The sequence below is a fragment of the Octopus bimaculoides genome, chromosome 5 (assembly GCF_046866305.1).
Source record: "Octopus bimaculoides isolate indiv1 chromosome 5, ASM4686630v1, whole genome shotgun sequence".
NCBI classification, from domain to species: domain Eukaryota; kingdom Metazoa; phylum Mollusca; class Cephalopoda; order Octopoda; family Octopodidae; genus Octopus; species Octopus bimaculoides.
Window position 1 is genome coordinate 31,697,602 of NC_142932.1, and position 17,372 is coordinate 31,714,973.

General features: G+C 38.3%; 1 protein-coding gene across 9 annotated transcripts in view; it reads left to right on the forward strand.

Moving 5' to 3' along the window:
* The window catches only part of LOC106878581 (protein c-ets-1-A), a 208,469-nt gene extending 191,320 nt beyond the window's left edge, over positions 1-17,149 (forward strand). For 2 of the 9 annotated variants that reach the window (XM_089352150.1, XM_089352153.1), the window contains 5 exons: positions 6,782-6,880; positions 8,022-8,105; positions 11,351-11,563; positions 14,007-14,276; positions 15,266-17,149. In XM_089352150.1, the coding sequence (XP_089208276.1) occupies positions 6,782-6,880; positions 8,022-8,105; positions 11,351-11,563; positions 14,007-14,276; positions 15,266-15,609 (1,010 nt within the window). In that variant the 3' untranslated portion in view covers positions 15,610-17,149. The remainder of the gene's footprint in view (positions 1-6,781; positions 6,881-8,021; positions 8,106-11,350; positions 11,564-14,006; positions 14,277-15,265) is intronic. The other 7 variants (XM_089352151.1, XM_089352154.1, XM_052967849.2 and 4 more) reach the window with 5 other exon arrangements.
* Positions 17,150-17,372: the final 223 nt, after the last annotated feature.

Genomic DNA, 17,372 nt, shown 5'->3' on the forward strand with positions numbered 1-17,372 from the left:
GCACGTAAAAGCACCCACTACACTCTCGGAGTGGTTGGCATTAGGAAGGGCATCTAGCTGTAGAAACTCTGCCAAATCAGATTGGAGCCTGGTGTAGCCATCTGGTTCACCAGTCCTCAGTCAAATTATCCAACCCATGCAAGCATGGAAAGCAGACGTGAAACGATGATGATGATGTGGAATGCTACAAGGTGCAAGCATCTTTACTTTGTATCAGCATTCACTGAATGGTCATTGTTTAAAGCAGATCCATCCTTCAAGTTATTTATTGGTACTTGCTGTTGGTTCATAAGTTGAACAGTTTTAAAAGTATAAGGTTTTAGTTTAGCCCTAGGTCAGCCTTTATCAAGCAAAATACCTATGATCCAAAGTGATCATCTTGTCTTTTTCCCTGTATCTAGGACTACATTTTATATAACGCTATTCTGTCCTTTGTTTTTTGTTTTTTTTAAAATAGGGTTAAATATGATTTCAGGGAGTTTTAGCTGCTGTTTGTTGTAACAGGTAATCTTCTCAATAGCAAGACACCTGTGCTTGTTTTTTGTCCCTTGTCCCTTTATCATACTTTAACCCCTCAACACTTGGCAGAAAACCACTTCCCCCTTTCAAATACTCCCTTTTCCTGTGGGTTTTTTTTTTTTTTTTTTTTTCCTGTTTTGTGAATTACTTGAGAACTTCAATAATGCAGATGGCATGGAAAAATCCCCTTGTACCCAATGTAAACTGGTTGGTGCTAGGAAGGGCATCTGGTCATAGAAACCACGTCATAGCTGACATTTGAGTTCCATGCAGCCTTGTGGATAGCTGGATCTCTTTGAACCATTAAATCCATGTCCGTATGAACATGGACAATAAATGATGACGATGGTGCACACATACTCACAGTCATCTTATCCTTGTTCCCTATGAGCCCCGAGTTGTGTTGCACCAACATATCATTCCTCCGCACTGCTCTGTCTGTCCTCACTTACAGCAATCTGGCCAGTGTTCAAAATACTCCATGCAGCCATTTCGTTAATTAATTAGTATTAGTTACAAGAAGATGTATGTATGTGTGGAGGGGAGGGGCGGTTATTAGTTACATTGCTGACTCCAGATGGAGCTATGAGCTATGTACTTACAAACTGTTCTCTCATTCTCTTCCTGACACCGGTTCAGATGTTTCCTTTTCCCTTTCAACTGCCAAAGTGTCTGCTGTACCTAATGAACCAAACAACCCATCTACAGTAGTACACAGCTCCAGTCCCACCCACCCCCAACACATATCAACACTCGAAACTCATCTATTCCACCACCACCACCACCACCAGGGCTAGCAACCCAATTCATACAGCTTCTAATATGAGCATGCCCAGTAGTGTGTCCTATAGTCAGAAATCCAGTTTTTTGGGGGTTTTTTTAATCATTTTATTTAATGGGCTACCTTGGCACTTAGTCATTAGATCATGGGTTCAATTGTTGAATTGAGCCATGCATTGTCGGCGCAAGGCTATAGTAGAAGACACTTGCCCAGGGTATCATGCAGTGGGACTGAACCCAGAACCATGTGGTTGAGAAGCAAACTTCTTACCACACAGTCACACCTGTGCCTTCATATTCTGTATTCTTTTCTATTCTAGGCACAAGGCCCGAAATTTGGGTGGAGGGGGCCAGTCAATTAGATCGACTCCAGTACACAACTGCTACTTAATTTATCGACTCCCAAAGGATGAAAGCCAAAGCCGACCTCAGCGGAATTTGAACTCAGAACATAAAGACAGACGGAATGCCACTAAGCATTTCGCCGCATTCATTCCGTATTCTGTATTTGAACCTGACTCTGCCTTAATCCTGCTGGAGTTGATAAAATAAGGAATCGGTGAAGAACTGAGCCTGTATAAATTTTAACTGTTCCCTACTCCCAGAAATCTGAATGCCTTGTTTGTTTATTTTATAGGAATGTTTACTTCTTGAAAGATGAACAAGTGGTTAGTTTTATTGTTGTTGTTGTATGCTAGGAATTTCTAGTTTTGCCCTGAAGATCTATTTTACCCTAGTTTTGTTTATTAGCAGAAGATAATTGGTCAAAGGGTTGTGGTGGTGGTAGTTGTTGCTTTTATTTCACTGGTGACATAGTTTTTTTGTTTTTTTTGCTTTATTTTATCTTATCTTATTTATTTTTTTACTACTGAACACTTGGGATGGGCTTTATTGGCACATCTCCATACACACGATGCCCTGACATATCCACACATACACACACACACACATGTAAATGTCACTGAAGCATAAGTATTAAAGCTAATAAATGATAAGTCTGATTCAGATGTCTGAGGTGCATCTGTTGGGAACCACCTCAAGGCTGCCTCAATTCTTTTCAAGGCTGGTTCATCATTGGTCTGAAGAGCATCTAATCTGGGCTACCTTAGGGTTGCCCCAATTCTATTCAAGGCTAGTACATGGTACATAAGGCTCTGAACAGCATGTAGTCTGGGCTGCCTCAATTCAAGGCAGCTACGACGATGACCTGAATAACAAATAGTCTGGGCTACCTCAGGGCTCCCTCAACTGTAATCAACATTGTTAAACTCTGATCTTGGCAGCATCTAGAGTGGGCTACCTTAGGGCTGTCCCAATTCTGTTCAAAGCTAGTACATGGTATATAAGGGTTTGAACATCTTGTCTGGGCTGCCTCAATTCAAGGCAGCTACAACGATGACCTAAATAGCAAATAATCTGAGCTACCTCAGGGCTGCCTCAATTGTAATCCAACGTTGCTAAACTCTGATCTTGGCAGCATCTAGAATGGGCTACCTTAGGGCTGCCCCAAATCTGTTCAAGGCTAGTACATGGTACATAAGGGTCTGAACAGCATGTAGTCTGGGCTACCTCAGGGCTGCCTCGACTGTAATCAACATTGCTAAACTCTGATTTTGGCAGCATCTAGGATGGGCTACCTCTGGGTTACTTCAGCATATTCTGAAGGGTTGGTAAAAGTCACGCTGTACTGAGAACTACTAAGCACCAGCTGCTACAGTTTTAGTTGAGGTAGGTAAGGACATCTAGATACTTCCTAATGTGGGCTGCTTCAGTAATGGTTGTGGTAGGCAAAGTGGTATATAGCAACAAGCCCTACCACCAGTTAATCAAACACACACACACACGTGTGTGTGGACACTCATACATATTAACACATGCACCCATATATATACTTACACACACATTCATCTATACACACACACTCATACATGTAGTGAGCTGCTTAAAATATAATGAATATGTCCCTCTTCAGATTTGGGTGTGGAAGTGTGCAAGGCATGCTGGGTAGCAATTAAGTGGAGGATTTTTTTCTCTCTCTTTTTTTCTCCATCTCACTAGTTTCCCTTCTGCACCACCACCACCACCACCACTGCTGTCTGGAATGGTGTAATTATAGAGAGGGGCTATTGTGGGTGGATTTGTTTGTATGTGTGAGTATCCGTGTGTGTGTGTGTGTGTGTGTATGTATGCTCATGTACATATATGCACACACACACACACACACAGACAGAATCTTCCGTCCCTTCCTTGAACTTTATAGTGTAATGTTTTTAATGCACAAGTTTGATCTAGTTACCAATTATAGGACAGCCAGCCTTAACACAGCTTAATGGTTCCATGTTGCCCATTATCTTAAAGTCGGGGTCGGGTGGGGGGTAGACGGAGAGAGGGAAGAGGGAATGATGAGCTGTGGAGATGGAGGAGGGGCAGATAGGATAGATACCTTGTGTGGTTCTTCCCTCTACCCCCACTCCTAGCCATTTCCCCCCCTCTTCTACATATCCAGTAAGCTTTCAACATCTCTCTCTCTCTCTCTCTTACTGTCTCACTCACTCTCTCTCACTCTCACTCTCACTCTCTCTCTCATGTCACTTGTAGAAAAATATTACAGAAGCTTGAATAAATCATCATCATCATCATCGTTTCAACTTTATACTTTTAACATCTCCCATTCATGACCACCACCACCAACTCTCTTAGTTAATGTCTGCTCTTTGAACTCAGAAAATTTGATAAAATAAGCACCAGTCATGCACTGGAGTCAATGTTATTGACTAGCCCTTCCTCCAAAATTTCAAGCCTTGTGCCTTTAGTAGAAAGGATTATTATTATTATCATTATTATCTTCTTTTAATTCTGTTTCCATTTCTTGCCAAGTGTCTTCCTGACACCTAGGACCGAGAAACTCGTTGTATACATTCATTGGTAGGCCATTAAAATAAACACAGCAGATTGTTCGTTTACAAAGTCAGGGTAAGAAAGACAGAGAAAAAGGAAAAAAATGGTAAACAAAGAAGATAAAGGGGAAAAAATGATAGGAAATTCACAGCAATAATGCTCTCTTCTCTTTATTATCGTTATTATTATTATTAGACAAGACGAAGAGCGCAATGTGATTGCAATAGATATTTTTGGGGTTAAACGATATTTCAACAGAAATCCTGTCTTTGTCAAGTTCAAAATAAAATGTGATGAAAATTAAAAATTATAGAAATTCAAATCTTAAATATGAGTTAGAGCAATCAGTGTTTTTGAATGGCACAAAATCCATTGTCTCAGGATTGGGTTCTACACCAGGGGCTAGCAAAAACTAACAGGGCTGACAAGCCAACTGTAAGAAGAAATAAAATGCAAAAACTGTAATTTCGCTAGACCCCTATGTTGAGCCCAACCCTGGGCCAATGGATTTTGTACCATTCAAATACACTGGTTGCTCTCGTTTATACTTTAGATTTGAATTTTTATCACATTTTATTTAAACTCGACAAAGACAAGCTTACTGTTGAAATATCATTCAACCAATAAAATATTGCAATCGCATTGCACTCTTTATCTTGTCTGTTTACCTTTGTGAAGAATTGTTATTATTATTATTATTATTATTATTATTATTATTATTATTATGGCAATGAGCTGGCTGAATCATTAACATGTCAGGCAAAATACATAACAGCATTTCTTCCAGCTCTTCACATTCTGAGTTCAAATTCCACCAAGGTTGATGTACTTAACTTATATGCCCCTCCCCTCAAAATTGCTGGCCTTGTAACAAGATTACTCTCCCTGCCTTTGTTTAGTATTCTAACCTGGTACTTCTCCTATCCAACATCTTGAGGACTGGACTCCATCTAGTGGTGGCAGCAGACGATTATATCCCACTAGCGATATATACATGAGTGCTTATATGCACCACAAGTTCATACGAGAGGCTTTCTCGTGATAAGTAATGCAGTATTCTGTGTTCTAACACAACATCCACTTCTAAGTAGAGATAAATATTATAAATATTACCATTTCATATTAATACTCCTGTCATTATTAATCATTTAAAAAAAAAAATATTGCAGTTGTCACTGCTACTATTACTGTTAATGTTATAATTGTCATTAGTATTATGTTAAATATACATGGTGGAAATTCCACTGCTTTGGTGAAATATTTGCTCTATCTTATCGATGTGTATATCTTATACCATTGCGATAAGCCACTCCTAATAAGTAAATAATAACCAGATCTTAACTTCTGTATCGACATTTCACTGTTTATTGTTACAAATTACTTATAAGTTGTTACAACCAAACAAATGATCTTGTACAACAATGAATGTGTATGTGTGTATGTATGTATGTATGTATGTATTGATTTCTAAACTAGAAATAAAAAGTTTGGGAAAAAAATTGTTTATAAAGGTCTCAGTGAAAAGAAACGGGGAAGTAAAAATTCAATGGTCAGTTTCTGAACTGAACAGTTGTATAGAAGTTTGCTGCCAAGCAGACTGCATTTTTGAATACTGTGACACAGAACATGGATAGCTTCAGGGAATTTCTCTGTCAATGGCTGAAAAGAATCACTAAAAAATATTTAGTTCAAAGGTGGCTTTCTCTTAGGATTGACAAGAAAAAAAATAAAAACGAGCATAATTCAATTTCCATTGCTCCGTCATTTTCAAGATATCTATTTATATCCTGTTTAATCTTGTATAATCAAACAGTATTTTCTGGCCATTTTTATCAACTCGGTAAAGCACAGCTCTCTCTTTCTAAATTCCTTGGTTTGTAAAGGATATAGCAAACAACACAGTGCTTATAAAAGTAAATGTGACTATGATGTGCAAGATCAAATTCTTATTAAATATTATATACATCTGATCTAGGATTATTTTTTAGTATTCAACAGAATACTTTGGCATCTCATACTAAACTTACGAAAGAGTAAATATGGAATGGTACCAGATGCTGGCCAAAATGTCTGGCAGCCAAATTTGAATTCAGTTGATAAAATGAACAAGAAACAGTAAACCTTATTTAATTTGATAAAACATTTCAATGCTCAGAATTTACCTTTGAGGAATTTACTTGTGCTAAGTCTTGGATAACAAAAGGGTCTTTTAATGTTCCTGGGTGGATCTTGAGTTTCACTGTGAACAACATCAGATGTTAGCCGTTTCCCAACTCAAAAGCTTGAGGTAAAATCCAACTAAATTTCTAAACTGCCATTTTTTTTTTTAACTATATATGTCCAATATTTGTGTATGTTTGTGTGTGTGTCTTTTGCATTTTCTACGATGAAAATGATTTTTGTTTGACTCCCTAATTTCCAGTTACATATTAAGTGAAATAGTTGAACGACTTTCTCACCTCCTCGTATATTATTTACCAGCTTAAGTCCCTTGATATTATCACTCTCCTAATTCTTCCTGATCTGGGTGAAATCAATTAGAAAGAAAGAAAGAAAAAAAAAATCTGTTTTGTTCCCATTTCAGAAGCAAGCCAGGAAAGAGCCTTTCTCTGCAATGTGCCTCCAAACTTTAGTGAGCCTGTGTGCATGCCAGATATCAGCGACAACTATCTCCAACAGAATAGTGAGTTACTTCCCCTATCTATCCACTCTTTAGATAAGAAAACAATAAGTAGTTGTAAAGCTCTTTTTTTTTATTTACTGACAATTTTATTTATTTTCCTTAATCATTTCTTCATTTTTTTTGTAATTAATTACTCTTGACATTTTAGCTTGAGTGAATAACTGATGTGTGTGACTGCCAAACTTTCAGAGTACATCATTTTAAATTAATATAAGGCTAAATTGACACTTTGAGGAATTTAGTGAGGGTCTGTCTGCAACACTTAAAAATCAATTGGAGAGTTGAAAGAAAAGGTGTCTTGAGGAGTTACGAATCAAATGTTTCAAGTTTCCATCTCTCATCAGAGATTAACAAACAAAAAGAAAGAAAATGGTTTTATCACTTGGCTGCTGTAGCATGGCCAGCTTACTGTAACATCAGTTCTTTTAATGTCTACTTTTCCATAATTGCATGAGTCAGACAGAATTTGTGGAAGTAAATTTCCTATAACCAAATTCCTTTCTTGATGCCAACCAAATGACAAAACCATTTCCTTTCTTTCTCTGATGAAAGACAAAAATTGGAAACGTTATATTCTTCATTCCTCGTGGCAGTTGGTCTTAACTGATTTCTTCTAGAAACCCTCCTATTAAATAAATATAGATTATTCCTCTGAAACTAGTTTTGAAAAGAGGAAATCCCTTTAGGTCTTGGATGCCATTATTTGCAACCATTCTTTTAGTTCTTTAAATTCTTCCCCCATTGGTTTCCAAAAGTTTCATTTCATTTAGTTTCTTGGTTTCCAATGTTGGTCAGTAAATTGACTTTGTGTTCAGCTTCTCAATACAAATCCCCACTCCATCCCCACCCTAACCCTGTTTCTGCTACCCCCTCTTACTAACAACACATTTCACAATGAATATTGTTCTTGTCATTGTTGTTGTTCTCATTGTTTTAGTTGTTGTTATTTTTATTCTCCCCCTCTCCCTCCTTTGTTTCTCCATTTACTTCGCAGTTTCTGCAGAGGAAACGTCTTAGAACTTATCCCATCGGAGCAGTCACATTCACAGTTACCAATTCCTTTCCTTCTTTCACACAGATAACAGTTTTAAACCCAATTCCTTAAAAGGTTTTTTTTTTCTTCTTTTATGCTTTTTTTCAGACTATCACAGTGACCTCTCCATGCCTCACCAATTACATATGGCTAATAACAACAATGGTAATGGCCAACCCTATATACCAGAAGGTCAGCAATTCTGTTTCATATTCTTCCTTCTTGGCCCTTTTGATACCATCCTGTCTGCAACCGTCCCTAGTTCTATATGAACTTCCTGCTTAACCCTTCAGTTCTCATATTATTTATTAACATGGAATATCTTGTAACCATGAGACAGACTTCAGTGATGTGACTGTTTACTTTTAGAATGACATTGTGGGATAGGTGTGAGAGGCTGGATCTGAACAGTTTGAATATAAAACAGGTGGAATATTTTGGCCAGGTAGCAGTTATTCTACTAAATTCTTCATTTTAAAAATTGAATGAAACAGGTGGAAATCATCATCATCATCATCATCGTTTAACGTCCGCTTTCCATGTTGGACAATTTGATTGAGGACTGGTGAACCAGATAGCTACACCTGGTTCCAATCTGATCTGGCAGAGTTTCTATAGCTGGATGCCCTTCTTAATGCTAACCACTCTGAGAATGTAGTGGGTGCTTTTATGTACCACCGGCACGAAGGCCAGTCAGGCGGTACTAGCAACAGCCACGCTCAAAATGGTGTATTTTACGTGCTACCTGCACAGGAGCCAGTCCAACGGCACTAGTAACGACCTCACTCGAATGTCTTTTCATGTGCCAGGAAGGTGACGCTGGTAACGATCACGCTCAAATGGTGCTATTTACATGCCTCTGGCACGGAAGCCAGACAGGTGCTCTGGCAACGATCCCGCTCGGACACTGCTCTTAGCGCTCCACTGGTACAGGTGCCATCACGATTTCGCTTTCACTTGCCCCAACAGGTCTTTGCAAGCCGAGTTTAGTGTCCAATCAAAGTCTCAAAACTGAGATATTGCAGGATTAATTCAAAATGGTGTGAATAAATAAACATTACTCTCGACAGAGTAATCGAAGTACTAAAGAGGGTTAGAATGGCCCACCCAGGCACTGTTTTCTCACCCTGCCTTTTACCCTGAAACTCTAATAGACTGTTTCACAGAGCTATCTTGTTTTATATTTCTTCCATCTAAGCCTGTTCAGGGTTCTGGTCTTCCCTCTTCATTTGCGCTTCTTCTCATACTTCATGCACTAATCAATACCCAGTCAATAAACCCCTAACATCAACTATATGGAATTCCTTTGCAGTTATCAAATGTATTGATGTGACCAGGAGTGGCTGTGTAGTAAGTAGTTTGCTTACCAACCACACAGTTCCAGGTTCTGTCCCACTGTGTGACACCTTGGGCAAGTGTTTTCTACTGTAGCCTCGGGCTGACCAAAGCCTTGTGAGTGGATGTGTGTGTTTGTCCCCACCCCCAGCATCGCTTGACAACTGATGCTGGTGTGCTTATATCCCCATAACTTAGCAGTTCAGCAAAAGGGACCAATAGAATAAGTACTAGGCTTACAAAGAATAAGTCCTGGGGTTGATTTGTTCAACTAAAGGTGGTGCTCCAGCATGGCCACAGTCAAACGACTGAAACAAGTAAAAAAAAAAAGTGTTAAGGTCTTATTAAAGTCGTAGTCACTTCCTTCCTCCACAAGGAGGAAACAACTATGCCCAATTGTTAAGTATATCCCATTTGGGGGTTTCTACATTTTTTCCGTCTGTGGAGACATGGCTAAAATTTGCCCTGTTTATAATTATACCATATGTTACATGTATATTATACCATACCTTGATACTGTGTGGACTAAGATCCCCGTTGACAGGCCACTGGTATTTATAGAATGTTAAACACTTTCGGTATGCAAATTAGGGACACCTGCATAGGGTAACTGCTGTATTTGTTAAGTATATAAACAGTTTGGCTGCTTGTTTCCTTGGAGGCTGTCAGAATGTTGTAGACACATCTGATGAGAACTCAATAAGGTTTGAAAATCAATTAAGGTTGTTCATCATTTTTTTCAGTCTGCAGAGACATGGCTAAAATTTCCCCTGTTTATAATTGTATGTTACATAGACAGGCGGCAGAGAATTTTGTAGGCCACTACACTAGTTGGCCATGATCAATCACATATACCATAATAACATCACAGACCTCTGTGGATGTAGGTTGTCTATGGAATAATGTAATGTGTGTGTTAATGTATGCTTTGTCCTGTGAGGACACAAGATTCCAATACAATGGCTGTAAGAAAGTTTCAAACCAATAAGGGGAGTCGTTCCTTGAAAGAAGGACAGATTAGATGATGTAGTCCTAAACACAATAGCCTGATTATAAAGATGGGATCATTTTGGCCAGAATCTCATTGGTGTACTTGATCAGAGCTAAACAACAACAACAACAATACTGTGTGTCTCTGTTCAGGTCATGGTGACCTTGGTTTTGTGTCTGTCTGTTAGTCACTTATTAATATTTACACGTTTGATTCCTAATTTGTGTAATTTTTCTCTGTTGTGTCTAATTTCATTTTCCATCCTTTATTTGCTCAATAAATAAATTTAGAATCATTTTCCTTCAAAAACACCCAACAAACACAAAAGGATAGAATGAACATAATTCGGTCAATAGTGGATTAAACTTATAATCTAGAGAAATATTTTTGCTGCTATGTCTGTAGAAAGCAATGACATGAAGTATAAAAGAGAAAAGACAAAAACACAACAACACTATTACAGTATCTCACAGTTAAGAACTGTAAGAAACATTGCAAAGTATTTTGTCCAATGCATTAATGATTCTGTCAGCTCAACACTTTAAACACCACATTAAAAATAATTTCTTTTTTGCTCTGTTTCGTTTTTATGCTGAGCTCTTCGTTGTTTGCAAAATTAACTGCAACAAAAGCAGTGTCTTTCAACAGAAATTTGGTGGAATTTGATAAAACAGCTACCTTAAGTTTTTATATAACTTATTCCATAAGATTATATTTCTGTCTTGCTAGGTACTTAGTGACCCTGTTGATGCTGGTGCCACATAAAAGCACCCAGTACACTCTGTAAAGTTAGGAAGGACATCCAGCTGTAGAACCCATGCCAAAACAGACAATGGAACCTGATGTAGTTCCTGGCCTTGTCAGAATAAAAAATGGATGCTAAATGATGATGATGATGATGATATGTTTTACATATGAACTCTTTAAAATGAGATATTTTATATTGTGGAATCAATGGTAGCTTCAAGAATGCTGGTATCAATAGCATTTTAGGAAATGAATGGTTTTTATAGATATTTCTATTGAAAGTCTTCGGTAGAAATTTCACTTTTACATTCCGGATATTCAGTGTAAAAGTCTAACATTTTAATGTTCTCTGTTGGTTGTGCAGGAACCTACCAGATATCTGATTCTATTCAGACAATGGCAGAAATGAATGGTGAGGCTGTGATTCCAGTGAACCATTTGTATGAAGATAATTCTGACTACCACAACCTGGAGAACATGCAGCAGCAACATGCCAACTTCTACGACCATCCTGAGTTCTACCCAATTCTTCAGGAAAACAAGTACCGACCAATTCCAACGAAAAATATCTCACGAGGTACGTCCCATCTTTTCATTTTTGGATCCCAGAATCAGTATTATTGATCGCAATTCTGATGTTGATTTCTGTAAGGTGGTTGGTGTTAGGAAGGGCATCCAACCATAAAAATTCTGCCAAAACTGACGGTGAAGCTTAGCACAGTCTTCTGCCTAGCCAGCCTCTGTCAAAACAGTCTAACCCATGCCAACATGAAAATTGGACTTTAAATGGTAATATGATGATCATTTCTGTGCCTTTAGGTCAGCCCCTAATCTGTCAAAATCATAGTCACGGCTTCTTTTATTCGGATTAATCCTGTAAGCATCAGAAGGGCCCATATAAGATTTAACTCTTGACATTTTTTTGCCCAAGGTGTCACACAGAGTGGAACTGAACCCAAAACCACATGGATGCAAAGTGAGTTTCTTAACCACACAGCCATGTCTGCACTTTGCTTCTCAACCAGACAGTTCTAAGTTCAGTCCCACTGCATGACACTTTAGGTAAATGTCTTCTATACCCTCAGTAGATAGAAACTGAAAGAATGTCTTGAGTGTGTCTCTGTCTGTTTGTCCCCCAGCACGCCTTGACAACCAGTGTTGGTTTGTTAACATCCCAGTAAGTTAGCAGCTTGGTGAAAGAAACCAATAGAGTAAATACCAGGCTTAAAAACATGCTGGGGGTTGATTCGTTCAACCAAAAACTCTTCAAGGTATTGCCCCAGCATGGCCGCAGTCTAATGACTGAAACGAGTAAAATATACATATGAACTTAGAGGGACTTGGGTCTCATGAGCCAACATGTATAAGGTTACTTAACTCCCAGTCGTGCCTAAGGATAGGAATGGTTTGAGTGCAAAAAATATGTAAAACCAAGCAATGTAATTTGAAACATGTTTTCTATTCTCATTTACATTTCTCGTTTATTTTCATTTATTTTCGTGTGCAACATGGGTGTGTGATTGTAAATATGTGCGTGGGTGGTATATATACATATATATATATATATATATATGCATGTATGTATGCTCGTTTCTTTTATAATTAGTAACATAATTAACACCCATATGAACATATATTGCTGGGTGTAAGCATATGTGTGGTTTGTGTAAAGATGCGTGTGTGTGTACATGAATGATTAGTCTCGTTAATTCTTTAAAGTTATGAAAATAAAAATTAAAAAAAGATTTTGTAAGAATGTGTGTGTGATTGCAATGGTGATTAACTGGCACTCCGTCGGTTACGACCACGAGGGTTCTAGGTGATCCAATCAATGGAAACACCCTGCTCATGAAATTAACGTGCATGTGGCTGAGTACTCCACAGAATGTGACACGGCTGGCCCTTTGAATTTCTGGTACAACTCATTTTTACCAACTGAGTAGATTGGATTAATGTGAAATAAATTGTCTTGCTCAAGACACAACACACTATCTATCAGGTACTGAACTCACGACCTCATGATCACAAGTTGAACACCCTAACCACTTAGTCATGTGCCTTCCCATAATAGTAAATAATGCATACACAGATGTACAGGCACAGGAGTGGCTGTGTGGTAAGAAGCTCGCTTCTAAATCATTTGGTCTTGGGTTCTATGTCACTGCACAGCACCTTGGAAAAATGTCTACTGTAGCCCAGGGCCAGCCAAAGCCTTGAGAGTTGATGAAAACTGAAAGAAGCCTGTAATGTGTGTTTGCACATTAGTAAAGATAGCAGCACTTGCTCAATGGCCTGTGCTGTAGGATAGAACCCGAAACTGTGTGATTGAGATGCAGTCTTCCTAACCACTTAACCATGCCTGTGCTTTTTACAATGTTGGTGCTACATAAAAAAGCACCCAGTACTCTCTGGAGTGGTTGGCATTAGGAAGGGCAGGTATCCAGCCACAGAGACCAATCCAAAAGAGATGAATGAAGCCTGGTGCAGCTCTGATTTACCAGCTCCAGTCAAACCAATCCATCCTTGCCAACATAGAAAAATGTATACTCTTTTACTTGTTTCAGTCATTTGACTGCGGCCATGCTGGAGCACTGCTTTTAGTCGAGCAAATCGACCCCAGGACTTATTCTTTGTGAGCCTAGTACTTATTCTATCGGTCTCTTTTGCCAAACCGCTAAGTTATGGGGACGTAAACACACCAGCATCGGTTGTCAAGCGATGTTGCGGGGACAAACACAGACACACAAACACATATATACATATACATACATACGACGGGCTTCCTTCAGTTTCCGTCTACTAAATCCACTCACAAGGCTTTGGTCGGCCCGAGGTTATAGGAGAAGACACTTGCCCAAGGTGCCACGCAGTGGGACTGAACCCAGAACCATGTGGCTGGTTAGCAAGCTACTTACCACACAGCCACTCCTGCATCTATTAAATGTATGTTAAATGATGATGATATATTGTCATGTATGACATCACGCCAGTAATGTATGTCTTGTTGTTTCCAATTACAGCCCAATATATCCACGAGGTAACAGGTGACAACTATTACGACCACCAACCATACCAGACAGTACCAAGTATCAAGTCCGAATGTGCCTGGTCCACTCAGGAATACGGTCAAGACATTAGCGCCCAAGAAAGTTGGTCGATGAATAATGAGATGCGTACTAATCTACATTCTGCAAGTTTCCGAAGTCTACAGACGTCTCCAAGTGATAACACCAACACGGGTTCCGATGGAAAACCAGTTATCCAGGCAGCCGCTTTGGCTGGCTACTCAGGTGTGTAGTTTGCTTCTGTTTTCTCCTTTCGTGTGTAAGATGCAAGGTTTCAAATTTCAGCACAAGGCCAGCAGTTTTTTGGGGGAGGGGCTAAGTTGATTACAATGACCCCAGTGCTTGGCTAGTATTTATTTTATTGACTCTGGAGGGTAAAGTCAACCTCAGCATACATTAACCCTCAGTATCTAACTGGTACTCATTTTATCGACCCTGAAATGGTGGAAGGTGAAGTCACCCTGAGCGTAATTTGAACTCAAATTATAATGAGAGGTGAAAAGCCGCTAAACACTTCACCTGGTGTGCTAACGATTCTGTTAGCTCACCATCTTACATGTGGTAAGGCCAGCATTTTCAGGGAAAGGTATAACTTGGTTACATTAACTAACCCTCAGTATCAAACTGGTACTCGTTTTATTGACCCTGAAAGGGTGAAAGGTGAGGTCACCTTCAGTGTAATTTGAACCCTGAATGAGAAGATGGATGACATTCTTATTTCTTTACTGCCCACAAGGGGCTAAACATAGAGGGGACAGACAAATGGGTTAAGTCGATGATCAGATTGACCTGTAATCAAAAATTTTCCAACTGTGACCTCCCAGTCTGGAAAATATGCCTGTGTGCAATTATGGAGTGAATTTTAGGGCTTATAAATCTAATATTTTCCTATCCTTCATTAATACCGGTTCTCATATGCTATTCATATCTGCACTCTGTCCGCTTAGGAGGTTGTTGTGTCCTAGCATATGTGCTGCTTCCGTAAGTTTTCATATTTTCCAGTGGTGTTCTCTGTCTATTATTTTCACTTTATCCCACAGGGGGAGGTGGTCTCCATTTTTCCATACATGATCAGCTATACCCAATTTATCAATATCTCCTCGTGTCACAGCTTTGCGATGTTTTGCCTAATATCCGTCAAATGTAAATAATGTACATAATTCCTCTTCTCTTAAATATAGAACTACATTACTATTGTATCTTCTCTTTTGCAGGGAGTGGCCCAATCCAGCTTTGGCAATTCCTTCTTGAATTGCTCACAGATAAATCTTGCCAGCATTTCATTAGTTGGACTGGTGATGGTTGGGAATTCAAATTATCTGACCCGGATGAGGTAGCACGAAGATGGGGTGTTCGCAAAAATAAACCCAAAATGAACTATGAAAAACTTAGCCGTGGTCTGCGGTATTATTACGATAAGAACATTATCCACAAGACGGCAGGCAAGCGCTATGTTTACCGTTTTGTCTGTGACCTTCAAGGATTGCTTGGTTATTCCCCGGAAGAGCTTTTTGAAGCTTGCGATATCAAACCACAGAAGGACAAAGATGACGAGTAAAAAAGCATCGATTAGTATTACAAATGTTGCGATTGTGAAGAATTTAACAAAAAAAAAAATTATAAGTAAAAAAAAAAGGAGAGAAAAAGACTACATTTTTGGAAAATTCTTTGGAAGATTCTGTGAAGAAAGAATTTTGATTGGAAGGATTGATGCTCAGTTTTTTTATTTCATTTAAAAAAAAAAATTTCCTTTATTTCTTTAAATCTTTTGAGCATATGGAACAAAGTTAAGAATTGACCATATTCTGTTGGTTTACATGGAGGCTTAATAGAGGTTGAGGAGAAATGCATATATGCCAAAACAGTACAATAGAACATCTACGTGTGTGTGTATATATGTATATATATGTCTGTGTGTGTGCGTGTGTATTGCAGGGGTGACATGTTGAAAAGCAGCCATGTCTAGCCTCTTAGAAAAAAGGTCTCAAAGGTAAGTTGAGAGTCAATAAGATATTCAGTACATAGCATTAACCTGACAAAATGTGTTTTGTTAGACTACCGTTTACGGATTAAATATTACACATACACACACACATACTTATATATACGTGTGCACTCTCATTCTTCAATCAGGTGGTTGCAATATCCACAATATATACACACCTATTTGCATACATGTATTTATACATAAACACACACTATTATTACATATTGGTATATTTGTGCGTTGGCATATAAGCATCTAAGGTTGCTGTAGCATGGCCTGTCCCATTTGTTAATTGGCCAACTTACAGATATTTTCCTCCTTTTCTCATTACTGCCATTCTTTGAAAAAACAAGCCTTGGTTGTCACTTTGACGTATCTTAACCAATGCCTTTGTGCCTGATGTCTTGTTGCCATGGTGATAACGAGTCTAAAACTAACTTAAAAATTGCCCACGTCACTTTTTTTTTTTTGTACCCCTTCCCTCAAACTCTGAGAGTTGGTCCAAGTGATTGGGACAAACTAAAAATGTGCAAAAGATTTTTTTTTTTTTAAAAATGAATTGACGATTGGATGGTGTCATTTTGTTGATTTGTTTTTTTTTTTTTATTTTTCTAAATTTTGTATTTTTTTGTTTACTAAAGTTAAAAAAAAAATTTTTTTTGTAAAAAAAAACAAAAATGAGAGCAATATAATGAAACTTGTGTGTGTATGTTTCATGCCCTGTGTATGTGTGTGTGTGTATATGTGTGTAAATATATATACGGTATACATACATCTGTATGTGGGAACACATTCATGTATAGACACACACACATACACCTTTGTAAGTATGTTTTTTTAACGACTGGTTATCTCTTAAACTTTATTGGCGACATAATTAGCCAGATTGTTTAAGATGTGTATATGTGTGTACTTACGTATGTATATACGTACGCATGTGTGTGTGTGTTGTGTATGTGTGTGAGTGCATATGTATCAATTTTGGTTTATACCTTATGCACACCTGTACACCATTCGTTAACTGTCTCACCTGAGATAAAATTATACATATTGTATAGTAGGGCATCCCTCTCTCTCTGAACTTTTTTTAATTAAAATAATTTCTATATTTTGTTTTTATTTTGTTTTGTTTTTTTATCTCACTTGTTTTCTTGGATTATTTGTCATCTTCTGAAGTGTTTTGGCATTTGTTTTATACATATTGAATATTTTGGTGTATGTGGCACGTAAAAAGCACCATCCAAACATGGCCAATGCTAGTGCCCGACGACTGGCTCCTGTGCCAGTCATCATCATCATCATCATCATTTAACGTTCGCTTTCCATGCTAGCAT